At 40.2% G+C, this 24477-nt stretch overlaps 1 protein-coding gene across 1 annotated transcript; it reads left to right on the top strand.

Moving 5' to 3' along the window:
- Positions 1-10: 10 nt before the first annotated feature.
- On the top strand, positions 11-23980 carry tti1 (TELO2 interacting protein 1). The gene is made up of 14 exons (XM_031286459.2): positions 11-166; positions 1160-1899; positions 3164-3501; positions 4006-4294; positions 5605-5782; positions 5992-6284; positions 8070-8486; positions 9443-9602; positions 9889-10056; positions 10274-10425; positions 10959-11099; positions 11983-12187; positions 21400-21487; positions 23657-23980. Exons 2-14 carry the CDS (start codon positions 1174-1176, stop codon positions 23883-23885), a joined length of 3384 nt encoding a protein of 1127 aa, XP_031142319.1. The 5' UTR covers positions 11-166; positions 1160-1173; the 3' UTR covers positions 23886-23980.
- The last annotated feature ends 497 nt before the right edge of the window (positions 23981-24477 follow it).

The following is a 24477-nucleotide window of genomic DNA, read 5'->3' on the forward strand; positions in this document are numbered from 1 at the left end:
CCTACGTCAAACATGCGCCTTCGACGCAGAATCATGACGTTACCTTGAGCAAGACTCAAGTAACTACATCAATGTGTGATGTTATAATTGTTCTATTTCAAATTAAACCTATTCTATGGGCTTATTGCTCCGAGCAGTGGGTCCACTTAATACGACTAATGTGAAGGTAGGCTACCTGTTTGTTGACGCTAGTAACGTTACCGTAGTGCAGCTTCAGCATGCTGGATGCTGTCAGCTAACTAATAGACATCGATGGTGTTCTGCTAATGCATACCAACTTTGTATATGTTTCTTAATTTAAATAAAGTTTCAACTTTGTCACAGTGGGCAACTGGTTAATAATATGAAGTCCTCAAAACAGCATTGCACAATGCACATATAGTGACGTTAGTTAACTTATTACTGGTTGGTACAACCAGAGAGCAGAGTCTCAGAACAAAACTAAACATCATCAATCATTCAATCATCTTTTTCAGTCACATGAAATCGTACGAGATACAATTCCAATGAAATGTAATCCCATCAGCTTCTTCAACTTGTGCATGATTCATCATACAGCAGATATATCACAACCAATAATACTGACATGCAGTTAAGTAAATTACCATTGACTCCCTCTTTGCCAAATTTTAGGAGGCTGCAGAAGTAGAGCAACCCTGGCTCAGTGTTACCTCATTAGTAAGAAATGGCCAGAGGGTAGTACCATGACCATAGAGGGAAGTGTCAACATTCAGAGACGATACAGTATACAGTTTATTTTCTTGACCACTGGCTGTCTGACCATTTGTTTTTGGACCAACAATTAAGTTTACTTGCCAAGAGTAAGGTTCAGTAGATTACCGGTGACTAATATTTTCAGTGCCAGTGTTAAAAGATTGTAATACCATTGTATCAGAAAATCATTCATCCTACTGGGTCAAATTTGTAGGTTTCTAAAATGTAAAAACATCCAGATGTGAAAAATAAGAGATTTACTGTAAATTTTACTGGCCAACATAGCAGGTGACCATTGCAAATTAAATCTCAAAGTCAAAATGTAAATTATTTTATCTCTAAGAATACATTAATTTCAGTTTCTTCTACACTACTTGAAAATCATGACTTTTCTTTATCTTATTTTCGCATATCCCATTTCTCTTTCCACACCCCCTCATTAAAGTGACCCCTGCTGTCATGCCTCCAATCATGGCTCAGATCAATGATCCAAAGATCGCATTTGCCTACCTGCGCCCGGCCTGTGTCCTCCTCACCCGAGCGCCCACTGTGACCAACGTAGAGACGCTGAGCGCCCAGTTAAAAGAAGTCAACGATGCCACATTGCAGCAGCTTCAAGAGTATGTCCTCTTCCCTCTTCGTTTCGTCCTTAAAGTCCCCGGGCCTAAGAAGGACAAACTGGTGCAGGCTGTGGCTGAGGCCATGAGCCACGTCCTGGAGAACACTTGTGTCCAGAGCTGGGAGACCCTCCGTGACCTCCTCTCAGAGCTTTGCCTCTGCCTGTGCTCTCCAACCGACCCTGGGAAAGCTGCAGATACATCAGAGGAGCTGAAATTGGCTGTTCTGAGGTGCTTGGATGCCCTGCTTCATGCTGCTTATGGTGATATTGTCTTCAAACTCTTTGAACCAATTATGCTGCCCGGACTGGGAGCTGCCATATCACTCCTGCTGGCTTTAGGAGAGAAGGAGAAATCCAGAGATGTACAGGCAGCAGCATTGAAGTGCCTCCAGGCTTTGACTCTGCAGTGTGACTGCACTCAGGAGCATGTAGTCCCATCCTCAGAGGAGAGATGTGCTATAGGCAGCACCATGGCTTCATTCCTACCTGGGATCACTGTGGCTGTAGCCAGGACCATTACAGGAGATCTGAGACAAGGCCATGCAGTCACAGTCAGGGCCATCAAGGTACCATATCTCTGTATTCATTTATATTCCCTGGTGTGATGATGCAGGACGGTTACAGCCATGCTTAATATATTTTAACTGCAACTTTTTGCAAGCTATTCATTGCATTACTGGTGATGTCTCTCAGGTTTGTATTCAGTCCGGTGTTACACTGTGTGTATTTTGACTGCATTTCACATTTACTAAACATGGATATTTCACTACAAAACAAGTTTTTTTAATACAAGTATTATTAAAACTGCAACTAAGCATTCTTTTTAGAGCTCCAACGATTAGTGGATTAACCGATTAGTCCATCTTCAGAAAATTAATCTGCAACTATTTTGACAATTTATTATTCGTCCCTTTAAGTCCATTTTCAAGCAAAAATGCCAATGATCGTTTCAGCTTCTTAAATATGAACATTTTCTGCCTTTCTGTGTTTTACATTTATTCTAAATTGAATGTCTTTGGGTTTGTGATGACATTTTCCACTATTTTCTGATATTTTATTGACCAAACAGTGAATTGATTAATCACGAAGATAATCTGCAGATGAATCAATAATGGAAGTAATCACTAGTTGCAACTCTAATTATTATCAATGAATGTGTTTATTATTTCCCTTATTAACCGATTAATAATGTAGGCTATAAAATAGTGAAAAATGCCCATCACAAGGTGGCGTCTTCAAATTGCTCTTTGTTTGAACCCACAGTCCAAAAGATAGATTTAAGTTTTTGTCAGTAAAATGTTCTGTTGATCATCACACTATATATTATAAACATACTGTAGGTTGTACAATAATATAACTGGAAACTCAGTGTCCCTTGATAGTCTGTATGCTGTTTTAGAGGCTTTTCCGCGTTGACTCATATAACATAACAGAATGCAGTTATTGATTGTAATTCATGACATATGTTTACAGAACGTGTCCTTGTATCAATTGATTTAAACCTTTCTGTGTTTCTTTATTACGTTAACCTGGATTTGTCCTGGTAAACTGAAAACTGCAGAAGCAGAAAAGAGTCCATCATGCCTTGCCAAATTTACGGAGAGTATACAGATCTTTATAGATTTGTGTTGACTCCAAACACCAAAACTCTAATGTGGTAGAATAACAGGTTGTAGGTGCAAGGTGATAACCACATACAGTAAGAGCACAAAGAAAACATCTACCCTTATTTGGATGGGGAGAAAAAGTGATTATACCCTCGTACAAATGTAAATGCAATGATTTCTTTATGCCACACAATCATCTTATTCCACTCTAATTGTCATTCAGGTTTGGTCCAGGACTGTGGGGCTTGTCATGGAAGATGGCCAGCTTCAGGCCAGTGAGCCCTTGAAGACTCGCTCACCAGACCTGGGGAGAATTGAACAGCTGATTGTCCATCGGACACAAGACTGGGTGAAGAGCACAGCGGGGAAACTGTCAGTGCTCCTGAAGAAGATCATCTCCTGCACCTCGGCTCACCAGCACTGGAGGGTTAGACTAGAGATGGTGGAGCTGGATGATCACCTGCTGGCCAGGTGTAGCCAGTCACTGGGAGAGTGTGTGGGACCGCTACTGGAAGCACTGGTGGGGGCAGTCAACGACGAGGAGCCCAGAGTCAGAAAGAGGTTTGATTTGATTGCCATTTTTGTAGGGCTGAGTATCGTTCAAAAATATTCGATACCGGTAACGATACCAATACCGTGACTTTGATACTGGTTCCTAAACAAGACTTTATTCAATACCAATTTAAAAAAAAAAAAAAAAAAAAAAAGAAATTACAACATAACACATTACGTCACAAATCTTTTTATTTATTTTTCAACTCCTACTATGTGAGCCCAGTCTAAGTGCGTAACGTAGAATTTTTTTCTGCCTGCCTCTGCAACGCGTAACGTTAGACAGCCAATAACAAACATTATTAGATCTCTGATGAGATTTACTCCTTAGGTATTGAAATTGGGTATTCGATACTCAATACTTTAGAGCCTATTCGGTCGGTGACTAAAAAGTATTGAATTCGGTACCTAGCCCTACATTTTTGGTGAGGAAAACATATTAAAGCCTACTACTACTACTTGATAAAAAATATTTTTAATGGAACTTCTCTCCTCTCCTCTCCTCTCTTCTAGGTGTGAAGTTGTTCTCAGGAATGTATCACAGAGGAATCAGAGCTGTAGCAGCAGCAGTGATATTACCAGTGAAGGCAACAGAAGTGCTCAGACCTTCACTGACGTGCTTTCAGAGAATCTCTACTCTTTGGCCACCTCCCTGCCCAGACTGATGAGGACCTCTGATGACCAGAAGAAGCTGTTTGTCCTTAATGTGTTTCTGGGTTATTTAAAAGTCCTGGGACCGCTGGTCTCCGTGATACTTAACTCGGCTGCACATCTCGAGAGGATTTCCAAAGCCTTGATGCAGGTGATGTTAGCTGCCATTGTGTCAAACTATACTTCATATTCTGTTTGAATGGGAATCAGGGTCAAACATAGCTTCATGTTGTTAATCAAGTTAAGTAAATCAAATGAATGAATTATTAAATACATTTTTATACAGTACTTAAAGGAAGTTAAAAAAAACAACCTCAGGTACCAGCCATCTCAGGTGAAATCTTAAACTTCATCACTAAGTTTAGCTGTAAAGCTTGACAATAAAATAATAAACCAATCCCACATCAGGGTCGCAACTCCCAGCCTGGCAGTGTGTGCCAGCACGAACAGGCGAACACACACTGCTGCTCCGATGCTACCAGTATACCGCTGTAGAGGCCTTTATTTCTTGTATAAACTAGTTTATTATCATAAACTTACAATACATCTCTGTATGTATATTTTGTAGATGAGATTTACTGCGTATTCCGTACTAAACCTGCACCAAAAATACTTTACAAAATACAGTTTAAATAGATTGTTGTACACCAACTAGTATCATTAAATTAACAGTTAATGTTGATAAGCTAATTATAGAATATAACTTTTTAAAACAAAGTATTTAAAGGTCCCACATTGTAAAAAGTGAAATTTCCATTTCTTTTTTAAACATGGTGCTATATAAATACTGTGAAAGCATCAAAATGTTCAATTCACAGAGAATTGCTCACAGCCCGTATTCTGAAACTGTGCCTTTTAACAAGCCATCAGGACTCTCGTACAGTTGTAAAGTCACAACTATGCTATATATAGGTAGAAGTGCAGCTACAGGGACGTTAAAGTAATTCCCCGGCTGCAATGACGGTGCAGAAACTCCGAGAGCGCAGATGTAGAAAACGCTGACCAATCAGAGCAGACTGGACTTTTTCGGGAGGGGGGCTTAAAGAGACAGGTGCTAAAACGGAGCATTTCAGACAGATACACAGTTATATTTTATTAGAAAAAGAATGTGTTTTTTGAATGTTAAAGCATGTAAACATGTTCTTATAGAAACCCAAAATACACGTATGAATCTGAAAATGAGCATACTATGGGACCTTTAAGCATTTTAGTGGTTGACAAGTGGAGTTAAATGGTCGGAGTGGAGTTAAGTTGTTTACAAAACAAGACAAAAACAAGAAACACTTTTTTTTTTTCGGGCATTTTAGGCCTTTATTTCCATAGGACAGATGAAGACATGAAAGGGGAAAGAGAGGGGGAATGACATGCAGCAAAGGCCCACAGGTCGGAGTCGAACCTCCATATATGTGCGCCTGCTCTACCAACTGAGCTAACCCGGCCACTGCTGTGTGCCTTTTACAGGTGCTGGAGCTGGATGTGATGGATGTTCGTATTGTGGAGGAAAGGAGTTACGCTGCTACCTTAGAGACAAGCTCGGGCTCCCATGATTCCTACACTGCTCACATACAGAGGAAGCATTTTCTCTACTTCACAGATGAGAAGATATTTTCTGTGCTCATGGAAATCTGTCAAACATTAGGTATGAGTGCTGTTTTTAGGCTGTATCAAAAGGATCTACAGTACTTGTTTTTATCATGGGCATACGTAACTGTACTTTCAAATGTGTAGACTAATGCCAGTTGGCTCATACTGATACTATACGTAATGGATTAAAGCTGGCTAAATCTTTTGCCTAAAGGTTTACATTTGACATTTAGTTTGAGTAACTTTCCCTCTGTCTATCTTTAGGTTACTACGGCAACATTTACCTGCTGACCGATCACTTCCTGGATCTGTACCAACAGTCTTCAGCATACAGAAAGCAGGCTGCCATGGTGCTAAATGAGATTGTCAGGGGTGCCGCAGGCATCGCCGTGACAACAGAGTGTCAGGGTTTAGAGACTCAAGTTTGGGGACACTCTGCCACCCAGGAAGACCTTAAAGTCGCAGTGGTGTCTGTCATAGAGGAATACACCAGTCTGAACAACTGGCACTTGATAACTGTCAGTGAGGAGACAGATAGAGACCGACAGGACCAGCAGGTGAGGATAGTTTGTTCTGAATCAGGAAAGTGAAGTGTAAAATTTTATTTGTCAATGGATTGTCTTAAGGGCTATGAATATTGCGTCATCATCAGCTAAATTTACTCATCAGTAAACTCTCTAGGAAAGATCATCATGTTTAATAGATGATCTCACCCTTCATGGAATGATATTCTGAATGAAGAAGTGATACTTTGCTATTTGAAAAAAAAAAAAATACATCTCATTTTGTATTCTGTGAACATTTTCTAATTAAGTGTGATATTAGACTCCCATGCCCAGCCCATATCGCACAACTTTTTCTGCATTTAAATTTGATCATGGCCAGATCACTTCACTCCCAGCGAAGAAACACTTCGCTCACAATATGGCCTGGGACTGACTGCTGTGTGCTCTTCTGCCTGAACAGACTGAGCAGAGGGTTCCAGGGTTTCAAGTAACTGCTCTAAACTTTCAAGGCTGGATTATTGAGCTGACAGGCAGAGAAAAGTTGGCAGTACTGTGTTAGTTTGTAGATAAACTTGCAGTTTCTGTTTGTCAGCTAAAATATGTGCCCAGAGGCACGTCACCAAATGAATAGGATTCTAAGCCCAGAAATATACACTAGTTAGAGGGAAGGTTTAGTCATTGTAGAGACTGTTGCAGCATCCTCCCCAAAGTCAAATTACGTTCATTAACGGAATATTGAATAGATATAAACATGGTAGAAACTACAGGCAGTCGTCTGTGTTTCAATGTTGACAGATGATTTTATGGGAAACATTAGCACAGGCACTATCTTTACTCTGTCCTGGTACAGCAGCGTAACTGATCGCTGATGTGAGCTACATTCATTGTGTACAGGAAAATCAATTCAAAACTCTGTCATGAGTTGGGGTCTTGAACAGCCATTAGTGTAAACTATTTTTATGATGTATTGTATTCAATGTTGGAATGTGGTGATATTATTTCATTGTGGCCATCTGATGTGCTTCTCAACCCTATGGAGTTTTCTTTGTAAAATGAAAGGTACCACATGGAGTTTTTTTTGCTTACATTCGCTGTTTCTTACCAAAACACGTTGTGTTGAGACCTAATAAACGTGTTGAATGCATTTCCTTCCTCATAAAATATTTATAGAGAAAACCTTTGAAAAAAAGTTGACACCTACACTGTTTGCTAGCAGTCTTCTTTGCCTCTCTTGGAATTTGCTACATTTCTAGGCGCTTTTTGTACCACCAAAAATTCTCATGCTGTGTCCTTTCGTATATACAAAACAAGGACCCACTCTCAAAAACATTGCTCCACAGGGTTACTAGTGGTCAAAACCTCCACAGGGTACCCATAAGACTTTTGGAAAAAATATTTTCTTTGTGACTTAACACTTCACTTTACAATTAGAAAACTGCATCACACTAGAAATGGGAAACATAATCTTCTAAACTGAACTTTATTTTCTCATAAGAGCATTGACATGAATCTGTATTTCAGTCAGTATACCTTCATCAGGAAAGCTTTATTACTATTCTTACTTGATGGAGGCCTACCTGCAGAAACACTCTAAAGTAAACATGATCCACAGTGTGCAGGGTTTCTGGTTTCCTCTCCTCTTCAACTTTGTTGTTTTTCTTTTAAAAAACCCCAAGATGTCCCCTTGTACATTCAGGTTTAAATGCAGCTGTCTGTTCATGTGTTAACATGTAAACTTATCTTTATATGGACCTTTTATGTCTATAAACTAAAACACCATTGAATTGTACAAGAAAAACTGTATGATGATGACATTTGTCTTTTGTCTTTCTGTAGCTGCTCAGCCCATCCAGACTCCTCTCCATATCCAACAGTAATGTTGGCAACACTAAAGCAAACTCTCTCCAACTGATTCCATCGTCAATTGGCACCGCGTCTTCCTCATCGCCGACCTCTGCAATCCACCAGCTCAACAGTAACATCTGGCAGCTGTGTATCCAACTCGAGGGCATCGCTTGCTTTGCTCAGGCACTGGGGCGGGACTTCCGGCCCATGTTGATGACATCACTGTACCCTGTACTGGAGAAAGCCGGAGAGGAGACGCTGCTGGTCAGCCAGGCAGCACTGGGCTCTATGTGGGACATCAGTAATTCCTGTGGCTACCCCTCCCTGAAGGAGCTGATCAATGAGAACTCTGACTACCTGCTCAATGACATATCACTTAACCTGCAGAGGCTTAGCCAGCATCCTCAGGTAACATTCACACAGTTTGGCATGATGTCAGAATGCACAGTAGCACTAGAAACAGGAGGAAGAACAAGAATGAAGGAAAGAGAGGCAAGGAGAAGGAGAATTTAAGAAAAAAAGAGTTGTGTGCAGGAAGAGAGTTCAGTTATTTGAGGCAACAAGATCTTATCACCCTTTTAAAGTAAACGTATAAGAAGACATTGTAAGAAAAGTATTTGTAAGTGGAGTTTATAGTTTTATAAAAAAACATTTGGACGTTTCATGAGCAGATATGGTTGCACAACTTAATAGGGCGGAAACTATTTTTACTTATCTTTCGACAATTATTTCATTACTCATTTACTCAATAGAATGTCATCATAAGTTCTCAGAGCCCAAGGGGACATCTTCAGATTGCTTGTTTTGTCCGATCAAATGTCCAAAACGCAAAAGAAAATTACTTTACAAAACAGTGAATATTTGGAACTTTTGCTTGATAAATGACCCAAACAACTATCAGAATCCTGGTGATTAATTTTATGTTGATTATTGACTAATCTGTTCAGCAATACAGATGAATGAAGTGGCGTAGCACTGTGGGTGTTTAAAATAAACAGTGAGCCTAGTCATAGCAGTTTATACAATTAAATGCTGCCCACATTTATGGGGTACTAGAGATGGGACATTGTTTTGCTAGTCACAAGTAAGTCTCAAGTTTTGACCCCAGAGTCAAGCTCAAGTCCTATACTAAACTAAACCTTCCATGTCAAAAGGCTGAAGTTACATGATTAGATCACACGTCATTGGTGTTGAAGTTAATTTTGTTTCAAGTTGATGAGTTTCCTGACTCAAGTTTGACGCTAGTCCAAGCCACGAGTTCACACCTCTGTGGTTTATCACCCCGGTGAATACTCTACATGAGTCTACGTGGGTTTGCTAGGACCCAAATATGTATTTCATCATATTCCCGTCTTCTTGGCCAGGCTCCACGGGTGTTGACAGTGATGTTGACTCACTCTGACTGCAGCCTGCTGCCTCTGGTCGCGGACATGGTTCAGGATGTGCTGATGGCTCTGGATCTCAGCTACGACCACACAGCTGCTCTCTTCTGCTCTGTGCTGCACGCACTTATGAAGGCACTGGGTGAGATTTAGAAAGTGGTGTCAACTCATTTATCACATGTGGTGAGGGATTAAAAAAACCATAAGGGACAAATTAAGTGTATTGCTTATGTGACTCTACCATACTGTACCATACCATCCCACTCTACCACACTTTGCCTAAGCATTCAATTCAGTTATAGTCAAAACAATTTAAGGATCATTTCCAGGTGATCTCTGAGAAGAAGTGAAATACAAAATAAAGAAAAAGATCTTGCGTATTACCACGTTTGTGTCCTAATCTGCTGCTGCTGTTGTTTTTCATTTAGCGAGGTGGTTTCCCTCCAGTTGTGGTCGGACCAGTAAGTCTGCCAGACCTGAGCAGACCTCCCCTCACGACGAAATCCTTAACATTCGCCAATTCCTGCTGGATCACCGCATACAGAAAGAGCTAGCAGAGGGCATTGGAATAGAGGAGGACAGCAATGAAGACCTTGGTAATACAGAATGGTGTCTGTATGAGGCATACACAGGAAATTATATTCCACTGTAGTATAGGTTTCATATTGTTGTAGAGGTTATATCAGATGAAACTTATCAGTATTGTGAATAACCATAGTATGAAATCTAAAAAGCCAACAACAACAACAACATTGGGTGTTTGTTGAGTTGATCAATCATTCTTCATCTGTCTGACCATCACTGTCTCTCCAGAAGTCCCTCCTCCCCTGGAGTGTGAGGATGTTGAAGATATTGGGGGTCCTGATGTCAAAGCGGAGCTTCCCTCCCACCTCAGCATCACTAAAGATGTTATGAAGCGCTGCATTCATCTGCTGAGTGACCCTAGTCTCAGAATACGACTCAAGGTACTGTCTTTGGGATGTAGTGTGAAGGGGAACGTTGGTTTTGACGATAATAATCCTAGTGAGGATTGTTTACCATTGTACAGGAACCCATTTTTAAATGCATAGATACTTTAGAAAGAAATTAATTTTGTCTCTACACTGATGGCTTTGTATTGGTGTGACAAATATTCTAGCCACACACGATACCATCATGAAGATCCAATAGAAAATTTGCAACCTCATATCAGCTGAAACACCTGTAATTCACAACACACACAAGTGAGCTAGCACGGCTCCATGTCCCCCTTTTCAAAAATTGTAGACTTGGCAAGGGGCATGTTCCAAAGAGTTCTAAGTGGAGCACAAACACAGGCCAGGTCTTTAGTTTTAGGCCAGTCATAGCTTTGCAGTCAGGCTGACAAATTTTAGTCCTGACAGGTTAGCCAACCCAGGCTAACTCTGAGCTAGGATAGAGGCTTTGTTACCATGATAACAACCAATGGCCTGCTGACAATTAGAAACCACATTAACCTCACTGCATGTCTTTGTCCTAGGTATTGGACGTGCTGGAGCTATGTGTGTGTGTACTGAGTGAACAGGAAAATGAATTGCTCCCTATGGCCCATCGCTGCTGGCCCGCCCTCCTACAAAGACTCACCGCTGATGACCCTTTAGCAGTACTCAGAGCCTTCAGGGTACGTAAACAAGTCTGTCTTTCCATTTACTTTGTTGTAGTAATAACTGTTAAAATTGCCTTTTCCTGAAAATTGTTAATTGAATCTGTCGGTGGATCATTCAATAACATCTGCAGCTTGATATTGTGATAAAGTACATGAAAGGGTTATTAGATAACTGTTTAATGTAGTTTCACATTGCACATTATGTACATTATGTACATTATGTGCAGCAACTGAACAGGTCTGACTGCATTTTGACTAAATTAAAATAACCTGTATTGACATGTAAGTTTAGTCTTAGTCCATTATAAAATATCTAAGATGGTTACTTTTGGCAGGCTGTCTTATTGTTTTTAATTCTGTGAAACATGTTTTTCAAAACATTTTAAACTAACAAGACAGGAAAATCTGTAAATTATTTGGGGAAGGTCTTCCCAGAGCTGACTTTTCAAACTATTTCAGAGAATCACAGAGGATGAAAATGGCCCTCTCCCTTGTTCCCTGATGAGTGAACATCACAGTTGTTTGTAATAATTTCTCAAAGTACAGGTGTCAATTGATTCTACTGTCACTGTAAATTAGTCTACTTGTCAAAACCTGTCTTTAGTTGGACTATTTGTGTATCTTTTGTTCGATATTTTCCCTGATGCATTAATAAAATCAGACATAACTGGTTTGTAAATTGTCATTTAGTAGTGCTGCTGTCAAACTGTGCTATGGCCATCAGCAAATGTGGCAGCTGTCCAGGTATTGTAAATACTATGGTTTATCCAGGGGATAATATTGTGTCACTTGTTTCTTAATTTCCGAATTTCTTAATGACTGACACACTAAAGGGACATTTTATTACATTTTAACAACTTGCTGCGTACATACTTTACATGCTGAGTCTCTCTGCCAGGTGCTGTGTACGCTGGGTGAAACATGTGGTGACTTCCTGAGGAGGAGGGTATCTAAAGAGGTTCTGCCCAAGCTATGCTCCTCGCTGGTACGGCAGGCTCCGATCAGCGTCAAGGCCGGACCCGTCTACACACACACCCTAGCCTACAAATTGCAGCTGGCTGTGTTGCAGGGGCTGGGCTCACTGTGCCACAGACTGGACCTGGGTAAGAGAGCAGAAACGCAACAACACACAAACACACAGCTTTCCCAAGACGCAACATACATTCTCATCCTTTATGATTGTACATGGTATAATCCACATTATAACAATGATCATACCAGGTAAAACGTGGACATAGAACACTTGATCATTGTTCGTCTTAGCCCTGATATGACTATATTTCTTAATGAAGGTTAGTGCAACATTATGCCCATTTAAGCAAGAACATATTGAGGATCCTCAACATCCTAATATGTAATATTACATATATTGTATAATGAGAGCTCTGATGAATTCATTCAAAATCATTACAAAGAAACAGACAGTAATCTATGTGCGTTAAGGTTCATGCAAATCTGTCATTCAAATTAATTTTATTGTGTGTGTGTGTGTGTGTGTGTGTGTGTGTGTGTGTGTATGTATATATATATATATATATATATATATATATATATATATATATATATATATATATATATATATATATGCGCTTTCTTTCTGAGAGTGAGATGGGAAGATCAAGGGTTATTTTATATTTTATGTTTGTGTATCAATTACAGAGCTGGAGTCAGGATATGGTTAGCCAAGCTTAGCATAAAGACTGGATCAGGGGGAAACCATTTGCCCAACTCTGTCCAAAGGGAAATTACGGAACACAAACGGAACACAGTGACTTCTTTTACCACCAGATGGCAGTCTTGTACAACAGTGAAAATACCATAGCAGGAGTTAGTGTATCTCAATGTTCCTGCTCGGTTTTGAAGACCTAAAGACATTATCCAGTGTTACATTTAAAAATTGGATTGGGATAACTTAAGATGCAGTCTATCTATTTATCAATACCATTACTTAAAGTTTATTTTTGGTGTATGTCACTCTCTTGTATTTGGGATTAGGCAGTGGTTTTCATGACAGTCAACCCACTTTCATATTTTTTATTCACATTTAATCAGTATGGTTTTATTTACCTTCCTTTGTTGACATCCCATATCCCAGCACATCCCATGCACTGCAGTATGCAAAATGTTTTTGCCATTTCCACTCATACTTAAAATCACACAATACTCAATAGAATTTTAGGATTAAAAAGGCCTTGGGGCAGTGCTTGAATTCAACATGTTTTAAAGATGACTTTGAACATACAGACTATAGCTAACTGAGCCAACAGGATACTGCTAAATCCTCAACTTCACTCACGATAACCGCTGCAAGCAACTGTTCTCCCTCAAGCTCCATTTCACCACAATCAAGCAAGAAACACTGTTATATCTGCACAGCAATCAGCAAATGAAGAAGCTACAACAAAGGAGAACATTTAGTTACTCAAAAATGAAATGTTTTTATTTTATTATTTTTTTTTAACAGTTGTGTATTTTGTGCTTAGCATATCAATCAATCAATTAATCAGTCAATCAACATTTATTTACAGTGAGGAAAATATGTATTTGAACACCCTGCTATTTTGCAAGTTCTCCCACTTAGAAATCATGGAGGGGTCTGAAATTGTCATCGTAGGTGCATGTCCACTGTGAGAGACATAATCTAAAAAAAGAAATCCAGAAATCACAATGTATGATTTTGTAACTATTTATTTGTATGATACAGCTGCAAATAAGTATTTGAACACCTGAGAAAATCAATGTTAATATTTGGTACAGTAGCCTTTGTTTGCAATTACAGAGGTCAAACGTTTCCTGTAGTTTTTCACCAGGTTTGCACACACTGCAGGAGGGATTTTGGCCCACTCCTCCACACAGATCTTCTCTAGATCAGTCAGGTTTCTGGGCTGTCGCTGAGAAACACGGAGTTTGAGTTCCCTCCAAAGATTCTCTATTGGGTTTAGGTCTGGAGACTGGCTAGGCCACACCAGAACCTTGATATGCTTCTTACAGAGCCACTCCTTGGTTATCCTGGCTGTGTGCTTCGGGTCATTGTCATGTTGGAAGACCCAGCCTCGACCCATCTTCAATGTTCTAACTGAGGGAAGGAGGTTGTTCCCCAAAATCTGGCAATACATGGCCCCGGTCATCCTCTCCTTAATACAGTGCAGTCACCCTGTCCCATGTGCAGAAAAACACCCCCAAAGCATGATACTACCACCCCCATGCTTCACAGTAGGGATGGTGTTCTTGGGATGGTACTCATCATTCTTCTTCCTCCAAACACGGTTAGTGGAATTATGACCAAAAAGTTCTATTTTGGTCTCATCTGACCACATGACTTTCTCCCATGACTCCTCTGGATCATCCAAATGGTCATTGGCAAACTTAAGACGGGCCTTGACATGTGCTGGTTTAAGCAGGGGAACCTTCCGTGCCATGCATGATTTCAAACCATGACGTCTTAGTGTATTACCAACAGTAACCTTGGAAACGGTGGTCCCAGCTCTTTTCAGGTCATTGACCAGCTCCTCCCGTGTAGTTCTGGGCTGATTTCTCACCTTTCTTAGGATCATTGAGACCCCACGAGGTGAGATCTTGCATGGAGCCCCAGTCCGAGGGAGACTGACAGTCATGTTTAGCTTCTTCCATTTTCTAATGATTGCTCCAACAGTGGACCTTTTTTCACCAAGCTGCTTGGCAATTTCCCCGTAGCCCTTTCCAGCCTTGTGGAGGTGTACAATTTTGTCTCTAGTGTCTTTGGACAGCTCTTTGGTCTTGGCCATGTTAGTAGTTGGATCTTTCTGCAGCTAACATCCTCAAACAGGTGCATCTAATTTAGGATAATAAATGGAGTGGAGGTGGACATTTTAAAGGCAGACTAACAGGTCTTTGAGGGTCAGAATTCTAGCTGATAGACAGGTGTTCAAATACTTATTTGCAGCTGTATCATACAAATAAATAGTTAAAAAATCATATATTGTGATTTCTGGATTTTTTTTTTTAGATTATGTCTCTCACAGTGGACATGCACCTACGATGACAATTTCAGACCCCTCCATGATTTCTAAGTGGGAGAACTTGCAAAATAGCATGGTGTTCAAATACTTATTTTCCTCACTGTATATAGCACTTTACAGCAACCAGCAGGTATCCAAAGTGCTTTACATCAGGAACCAAGAATAAAACAACATATCATACAATTAAAAGAATGAAACATAGACAGTAAACTCAGAAAAGGTTACATAGAAACAGGAGGAGGAGAGGGAAATTGTCACACCACTACTACGTATTAAAAGCCATTCTAAACAAATAGGTTTTGAGTTTGGATCTAAAGAGCGCTACATCCGTAAGAGTGTGAATATCAGGGGTTAACTTGTTCCAGAGTCTTGGGGCAGCAACTGCAAAAGCCCGATCACCCCACAGTTTATACCTTGACCTTGGGACTTCTAAAGCCAGTTGATTTGAAGAGCGCAATGACTGGTTGTGCTCACGCAGGGTTAAAAGCTCAGACAAATACTCTGGGACCAGGCCATTTAAGGCAAACAATAAAATCTTAAAATCTATTCTAAAACACACAGGGAGCCAATGTAGGGTGTAGAGAAAGGAAGTGATGTGTGCACGTCTAGATGTATTTGTTAAAAAGCGAGCAGCAGCATTTTGCACAAGCATATCTTCGGTATCATATCTAAAAATGTGCATATATAGTGGCCTGGGGGCTCACTGCCAGTGTGTTACCAATGCTATAATTATGAGCTGCTTGTCTAATTTTTTCATCCATCATTATGTTCATTAAGCAGTGATGACATTCCTGTCACAGTCATACTGGGTTCAAGTTGCTGCAATTTTCCAGCACTGCATAATACTCTGAGAAAGCACAATACTTACACTGGAACTAAGAGCATCTTAATGCACTGTGGGACTTCTTTTCATCTCTATTTTGGTGTCTTTACTTATGTGTGCACTGCAGGTTTGAGTGGATTAGTGGTTTTTCAAACTACATAATGGAAATAGCATGCACACCACCTACAGTAAAACGTGGTGGTTGCAATCAGTGTTATAAATAATTTGTATTCATTAAGTGGTAATCATAATCACTTCTTCTTCCCAAGCACAGGGAGTATGCAAAAAGTGATTGGTGGGGTAACAGCGATAAATCAGTTCATAGAACACAGGTCTGATTCAAAGGGCTCATTGTTCTTGTTTTTAAAGTAAAAAATGGCTGTAATTCAGATTTTAAAAATCTGAGAGCCCGGTTTTATGATTTTAGGGAGTGGCACAGGCGATATGGTTCTGTCCACTACTGCAAAGACCTAGGATTTGATTTTGAGTAGTGGTATCTCCAGTCTGGTTACCTTCATAGTGGGGTACAGAACTTGGTGATAACTTGAATCTCACACATGTTACACCCTCCTGCAGTGCATGGCGAATTCCAAATTGGGCATGAATGGGGAAACGTGTAGAAATAGCTAGATTTTTCTTAAAGAAATTTAATTTACGAAATGCCATTTATAGTACAAACAGCAGCTTGTGGGTGTGTGCTCTGTCTATCTGTTACGTGAAGCATATTCTGAACTGTTGTCATCACAAGACAACTCTTTACTGTAAATGGCAGTAATCAGTCTCGTCCTGCAGCAGGAAAGATGTGCGGGAATTTGAAATCTCAGAAAAAAATTCAGATTCAACAGAGATGGCTATTTTATTTGTTGAAAATATAAAACAACGTTGAATCTTACTTAAGTATAATGAGACCTGCATATAGAAATATAGGCAAACAAATATTCAGGCACTGAATTTAGCAATAATCTGAATTAATATACTTAATAATCCCACACTTAGTTCATGTACACAAGATACATACTGCATATCAGTGTGTCCTTCTTATGTTCCAGTATGCTCTGTTATTTGGTTTAGTCATGGAATAAATGCTCACTTAGGCAGGCAGAATTGGCAGCAGTACACTTTTGTAACCACTCACCACACCGTGCTCTTCTGTCAGTGGCATTGCTTTCACTTCTTGAGCATCTAAGTGAGGTGCAAAGAAAAGGTGAGAAAAGCCATCAAGTGCTCCAGTAGAGAAGCCATCTGTTCCCATCTCCAATAATAGAGAAAATGTGACATAGGCTGTTTGTTTGACTTCAAATGAAGTCAGATCAATTAGCATGTTTCTCTTTGGTACTAATTTAAATCAAATAAATAATCCTAGTTTAAGTTAAATCACTGTTCTCACATTTACCTGAAAAAGTGTGTAACCATGGCAACATGCCAGGCTTGCGACAGGTATTTCAATTTAAGACTTATTCTACAGGTTCAAAACATTCAACTGAATGCTCCTGAAGCTGCACCAATCAATATTTTTTTAAATTAACAATGGGTTAAATCACTATGTATAATGTCACTCGTAGTGAGGAACCCACATACATTTATCATCAAACTCTGCAGTTCCTCTTAGCCCTATGGAGCTTTTTAGCCTCATTTCCTTTCCCATTGTTTTGGTTTCCAACTCACAAATTCAGCAAATGTTTTCGGCTTTCACAGTTTTTAGTGAAAAGATCTCCAATAAGGCCTTGAGATCCTACCCATGTAAATCACAAACCGAATCAGTGACAGAACCTAGCGTGAGAGTCCAACACCCACTGAAAACGTGATTTTTGGGCTGAGAATACGGACTTGGCTCTCCCTCTGGTTATATAAGGACGGGATGGCTCATAGCAATGACCCCAGTACCCCAAACTCCCACAGTACCCTGTCACAGGGCTCCCTGGAGGACACGGTCGTAAGCCTTCTCCAAGTCCACAAAACACACGTATAGCCTACTGGATGGGCATTCAACATCCAGTATACTCATTCAATATCCCTTCAGTCTCTGTCAACTCGGTGAAAGCAGCAGCTCTGGGTGTTGGTGTTGATACCCTTTTTTGCCTGTTTTTTTTCTCCCAGGCTCCCACAAGAGAGAGAAAATAAATCTCTGCAGCCAAAGCTACACCATTAGGGGTGTAATGACACATTCAGCTCCCAGTTTGGTTTGATATGCCGTACTGGGCTTCTCACTATGATATTAACGCCATATTGCAAACAAAATCAGAAAAAACAATCATGACTGAAAACATGTTTTCTTAATGTTTTTTTTTTTTTAAATGTACTTATTGGTTATAGGACCTTTTGAGTAATTCCTCAGTACTGCTGTCCATCGTTTTATTCTTCTCTTTGGTGCACCAACAACAATGTTAGGATGCTCTTCCTCTGTCTGTCCATCATCATACTTGACCTGTGTAGCTATGTCTGGGGTTCAGTGGTGGAAGTGGAACTAAGTACATTTACTCAAACACTGTACTTAAGTACAAATTTGAGTAACTTGTACTGTACTTGAGTGTTCTCATGCCACTTTCAACTTATACTCCACTACACTTAGAAATATTGTACTTTTTACTCTACATTAATCTGACAGCTTTAGTTACTTTACAAATTAAGATTTTTGCACACAAAACACATGCAGTTTATAAAAAATGTTTTATTATAAATTAAACTACCCAACTACGGCAACAAGTCCAGCTGAAATCTTTTGATTTCCCTTTTTTCACACTTTTAATGCTCTTTTTGACGTTTTTTTGTTTGTTTCCAGTGTCTAAAATGTGAGGATTTTCCTGCATTGAGTACTTTTACTTTTAATACTTCCTGATGATAATTACATACTTTGACATAAGTAACATTTCCAATGCAGGACGTTTACTTGTAACAGAGTATTTTTTACAGAGTGGTATTAGTACTTTTACTTAAGTAAAGGATCTGAATACTTCTTCCACCACTGCTGGTTTCTCTGACATCTTATAATCCACATTAATCCACAACAAAAACCAATGGCTGCTATATCCATTATTTTTAGTCTATGGTTCCACCACATCCCAAATGTGCTCTATTGCAACATGACATTATGACTTTGCGTAAACATACATGCCACTATCCTAAAGCCAAGTGGCGTGTTATTTGTATGCATTTTGAGCTATCCGCATGTATGTCTACGCTGTATACAGCGGACGGCAGTCTGCAACGTCACAGAGTAAACATACACGCCACGTATCACTTTCTAAAGCCACGTGGCGTGTTATCGCGAGGCTATGGTTGGGTTTAGGAAATGTCACACGCGGGTTGGGTTTAGGAAAAGAAGAAACGGAGAAACGGTTGGGATTAGGAAAAGAACAACTGGTTGGGTTTAGGAAAAGAAGAACGGAGTTGGGTTTAGGAAAACGCAGGACATAAAGTCACACGCAGGACGCAATCCCCGCTCTCCTGGGTGACAGTCCTGTGTTTTACCCATCCTCCACCCTGACCAACCTCCCTACGCGGATTTTCGCACTTTCATCCCTATGCGGATTTTCGACCTTTCATACTACTCGCTACGTCGTCCATTCGCACGCAATCGCAAGGTAATGTAAGTCAATGGAGGCCAAACGGCATTGATAACATGCCAATAATGGCATACGAATTGGCGTGTCATACATACGCCACTTCATGAGATCAGTCTGTCTATTGGGTGACTGTGGAGGCCATTGGAGTACACTAAAGTCATTATGTTGGTAGAATCAGCTTGAGAGCTCTTGACCATGTCTGCATGCTTTTATGCAGTGAGTTGCTGCCACGGGATTGGCTGATTAATTAGTACACTCTGTCTATCACCTTACACGCTTTCTTGTTAGTGTCTATACATGACAGCCGGATTTAACTATAGCCAAAAATGGAAAGTCTTCCAATGGTCAATGAGGGATTTTATTCTACTCTTGCAACTTCATTTGATGACTTTGGCCTGGTGTATCGTAAATAAAGAGGTTGCCTAGTAAAGTACAGCTTTAACTAGTGAAAAAGCAACCTCGATCCATTGCATGACCACTGGAGATTACAACTGCAGCAACACTACTTCTGTCACATTAAAGGAAAGAGTCTAGTCCATGTGTTTAAGATCCCTATGCATGATTTTTCTTACTGGCACTTGACACTGTCCTCTATATCAGAAGGGGAGAGAGAAGAGAGATTTGGAATTGGAGATGGAGAGAATGTGAAAGAGCAGGAGAGAAACAGTCAGCGGCTGCAGCCTTACTCATGTGAATACCGATTTGGCTACAGCTTACCTCTGGGACGCCTGCGGCAAGCCAATTACCAAGCCTCAGTCACAGAGAGAGAAAGACAGAAACACAGATTGACTGAAGCAAATAATACAATTCAGCCACAGTTCTAGCTTCCGTTCCAATTCCACCCTTTTATTCATTTACCACAAAATCTAACAGCACCTGGCCCTCTCCTCTTTAGTATTTCTCACTTCTCTCTGCTTCCCTCCAAACACCTTGATTCCACAAAAGACTATAGGCTATGAGTGCAGCACCAGAAAGGAAGTAAGAAAAGGGATAAAAGCGGTTGCTAAATAATCCTATTTAACTCTGAAATGTGCACTGCTGCTTTTATTCTTGACTCACAGTGAGCAGGCCTGGTTCTAGCCGAGTGTGGGCTAAATTGGCAAATAGAGTAAGCAGAGAGGGAGAGAGACATGTTTTGAAATGAGGCTTGAAAGGCAGCCCAGTTTGCAGCTTAGGGAATCGCTTAATGTCTGCTGTCAGAGAGAGAGAGAGAGAGAGAGAGAGAGAGAGAGAGAGAGAGAGAGAGAGAGAGAGAGAGAGAGAGAGAGAGAGGACGTCAAGTGGATGGAGGGAGCAGTTGCTGGCAAGCCTCTGACAGGTACAGATAAAGAAGGGGGAAAGAGAATCAAGGCAGGTAGGTCAGTCAGAGTACATAAAACTGCAGGAAGTGAAGAAAAAAAGATAAAGGGTGGTATAAAAGGAAAAGGTAGCCATTTTCACACACACATCCACTCCTCAAAGGGGGAAGAGTGGCTATGTGAAACCCAGAAATGTGGAAACAGCCTGCTGCAAACTCTTTCATCAGCCATCTCAGCAGTTTCTCTCACCTCATTAGGAGTTACTGTAGAAAAAGGTAAAGTCCAGTCATGATCCATTTCTTTTTTTTTCTCTCTTTCATCTTCTCTTCCTCCTCCCTTTCCAATCTACTGTCTCACCAAGCTCCGCTGTATGCTGGGAACTGTGATTACATCTTGAGCTTTTGATTATGTGGATTTTAGGAAACAGTATATGCAGTTGATACTAATATTGGCCACTTGTTTTCAGATGTGATTAGATTTTTCTTTTGGTTACTAAAATGTATTATATCATATTGATATTTTCTAAAAGGCTAATAAATATGTATGTAGTGTATGTATGCATTTTACAATTGTGCTCTAAAAGACAATACAGAGGAGGAAATGCAGTAAAGGTCCTGTGTTTGGTTTTCTCAGGTGAGGCAGACCTGGATGCTGTTTGCGAGGCCTGCCTGCCCTACCTGAGCTGTAGGCAACCAATCAGACTGCAAGAGGCCAGCGTAAGGTGAGCCTTGATCCAAGTCCTTCCATTTCATGCTATATATTGTGCTTTTTACTTCACTACATGTATTTGACTGCTGTAGTTGATAGTTACTTCACTGATTAAGATTTTACAAATAAAACAATAACATATTATGTTGTGTTGTTGTATATTAAATTACCCAACGGTATACAAGGTAGTTCAAATGATCTTTACCTCAACCAGTCCAGCTTCAATAACTATGTTCAACACTCTAATGCTGCAATTACATGTTAAAGGTGCCATGTGGAGAAACAAAAGTCATGTGTACATACAGTTTTTATGAGGAAGGAAATAAAGCTGATATTTTTTTTGAATATTTAAAATCCTGAATTGTTTATATTTATGTTTTCCGCATTACTGCAATCAACTGTGGATTAGCAGAACATCTGCACGAATGTGTATTGCGTCCTCGTACGTGTGCATGTGCGTCCTCATGTACGACATAACAGCAAAATCCACTCTGGCTGAATTCAATTTTCAATCCCCCAAACTCGTGGGCTGGTCTGCCAACTATTTTCTCAATTAATCCATTGATCATTTAGTCTGTAAAATATCCTTTCACAGTCAAATACCCCTTACAAGAAAAAGAACACACTGGGGACCCCCTCATGTCTATGGAATAATTTGACATAGTCTATTTTTTACACTTCTATAATCTTAGGTATGTTAATATAGATTTAAATATTAATTTGTTTAACAGTGAAGCCTTTTGATCATTTAAATGAATGAATCTTTTCATGGACCCACTTTGAGAATCACTGTCTTAGGTGATGTCTTCAAATCGCTTGTTTTGTCTGACAGTCCAGAACTCAAAGATATTCAATTTACTATCACATAAGATCAAGAAAAGAAGCTGGAACAGGGTATGTGTGGCTCTTTTGTTTGAAAAATGATTAAATGATTATCAACATTGTCGTCAATTAATTTTCTGCTGATTGACTAATCGATTACTTAAGATACAGCTGAGTTTCTTTGATATAACATATGAGCTCCTTAACGTTGGCTGTCCGTGGTGCTGAATATTATGCTGAATACACTTTGAAGTCACTTTGCGTGTTTAACTGTCTGTAAGCCGTGCTAGACATTAAAAATGCATACATCACAAAGCGTGAGTGTTGGACACAAAGACATGTTTTATACCTTTTTTGTCTGAAAACAAAACTCAATGTGCAGTCCATGGTCTACAGCTTTCAGCTTGCTGCCCTTGATCATTCATGTTACTGGGTGGAAGTCAGTTTAAGAAAGTCAACTGATCGATTTACCTGCTGATCGAGACAGCTCATATTAAACAAACAGTGAAGCAGTGGCTGTTCCTGGAAGTTTCATTAATATGCAGGTCATCTATCGTGAATGTCATTCTGTCATCATTTCTATATTAAACCCACTGTATAAAAGCCTGTGGTACATTCACACCCACTTCACGTCGTGATTGGTCAGCGGAGGTGAGAGAGGAGCCAGGGTTTGAACTTCTCTCTCTAGCTCCCAGATTTTATTCTTCAGCTATGGGGAAGTGCAAGTTTAGCGATACTTGGCTTGAAAAAGCTGAATTTAGGGCTTGGTTAAATCCAGTTGTTAACTACGTATTTAAAGCATACTGCTTCTTATGCAAAAGTGAGAAACATCTAACTGCTGTGAAGGGTCTCCAGCAAATGACAGCCATCAGCTAGTTCTGCCAAATATCTGGCGGCTCCGGCCCCGGCACTACCTCCACACTGCCTAGGTGAGACCCACACTGCAGTTCCACAACTCCTGTAAGCGACCTCCGTGTCGCTTTTGGATTAGAGCCAACACTAAGAGCGGAGGTGCTCTGGGTCCTCCACACTGTGACTAGACACCAGTCCTATAATGCCAATGAGAAAATCAGAGAATTGTTTCAGATGAAGTTTCCGGACTCTTGTTTTTTTAGGTTGTGATATAGGCCTTAAATTTCATTCATAATGGTCTCAAAAAGGTCTTAAGAGTCTTAAATTTGACTTGGTGAAACCTGCAGAAAACCTGACTTTCCATAGGAAAAAGGCAGTGTCTGCTGTGTTCTGCTCAGTCTGTCACTTTGGATTATAGGAAGGTGTTTTTTCATAACATAGATATTATGCACCTTACCAAGATATAGCGCATAGCTAATCCTCTTCCTATGTATCTTTCATTCCACAGCGTTTTCCGACACTTAATCCAGGTGGATCCGGATGCCTTCTGGTTTACTCTAAATGAGCTGCACTGCCCATCGTCCTACATCCCGCCCCACCCCGACCTCCAGCCTGTACAGCTGAGCGGAATGGGTCGACCGAGAGACGAGTACTCGGACAACGTGCTGAAACTGCTGAGAGAGGAGTTTGGCTCGGTTGCTGAGAACAGTCTAGCAGCCAGTCAGCTAATGAACTAGTGATTGATGTGATTGACTCCTTTCTCACATGGACGGCTAATTGAACCACTGACTCCAGCAAGTCTGTTTACTAAAAGAAAATCTGACAATGGTGCCAAAAAACCCCGCCATCAGATAAGGTTGTGATAACCTTCATGCTCTACACAGCTCTGATAAGCAGCAAGGTACAAAGGGAAAATATCAATGAAGCACCTCTACGGCTGTTCACTCTCCTGCTGCAGGTGTAGAAACCAGGAACACTTCTGACAGGTCTTCTACATTAGGATGTCACATGCAGTCACAGTGCTGATGTTTTTCATTTCATTTTTTTTTCATGTCAAGGCACTGACATATACTCTATGGAAATGTTATGTTTGCTATTCCTTTTTTTTCTTTATTTTCTTAAAGGTCCAGTGTGTAACGTGTTTAGTTGTTCATTATCAAAATCTGTGTTGCCCGTTCACAAACCTTTTTCATGAATATTTACCACTACCATCAACTCCAAGTATTCCTTTTGGCTTGAAATTTTACATTTGCATTCGCATGAACTGGGGTAGACGCTCCATATTCATGCGCCATCTTGAAATACGTTAGCTGGTAAGGGACATACAGG

Source organism: Sander lucioperca, chromosome 12, assembly GCF_008315115.2.
Source record: "Sander lucioperca isolate FBNREF2018 chromosome 12, SLUC_FBN_1.2, whole genome shotgun sequence".
Lineage (NCBI taxonomy): Eukaryota > Metazoa > Chordata > Actinopteri > Perciformes > Percidae > Sander > Sander lucioperca.

Bases quoted from the DNA above. Each gene is read 5' to 3' on its own strand.
- tti1 (XM_031286459.2), top strand. From the start codon at position 1,174: ATGCCTCCAATCATGGCTCAGATCAATGATCCAAAGATCGCATTTGCC. The intron at 8,487-9,442 runs GTAACATTCACA...CTTCTTGGCCAG, and splicing joins GGCTTAGCCAGCATCCTCAG to GCTCCACGGGTGTTGACAGT. The intron at 12,188-21,399 runs GTAAGAGAGCAG...TGGTTTTCTCAG, and splicing joins GTGCCACAGACTGGACCTGG to GTGAGGCAGACCTGGATGCT.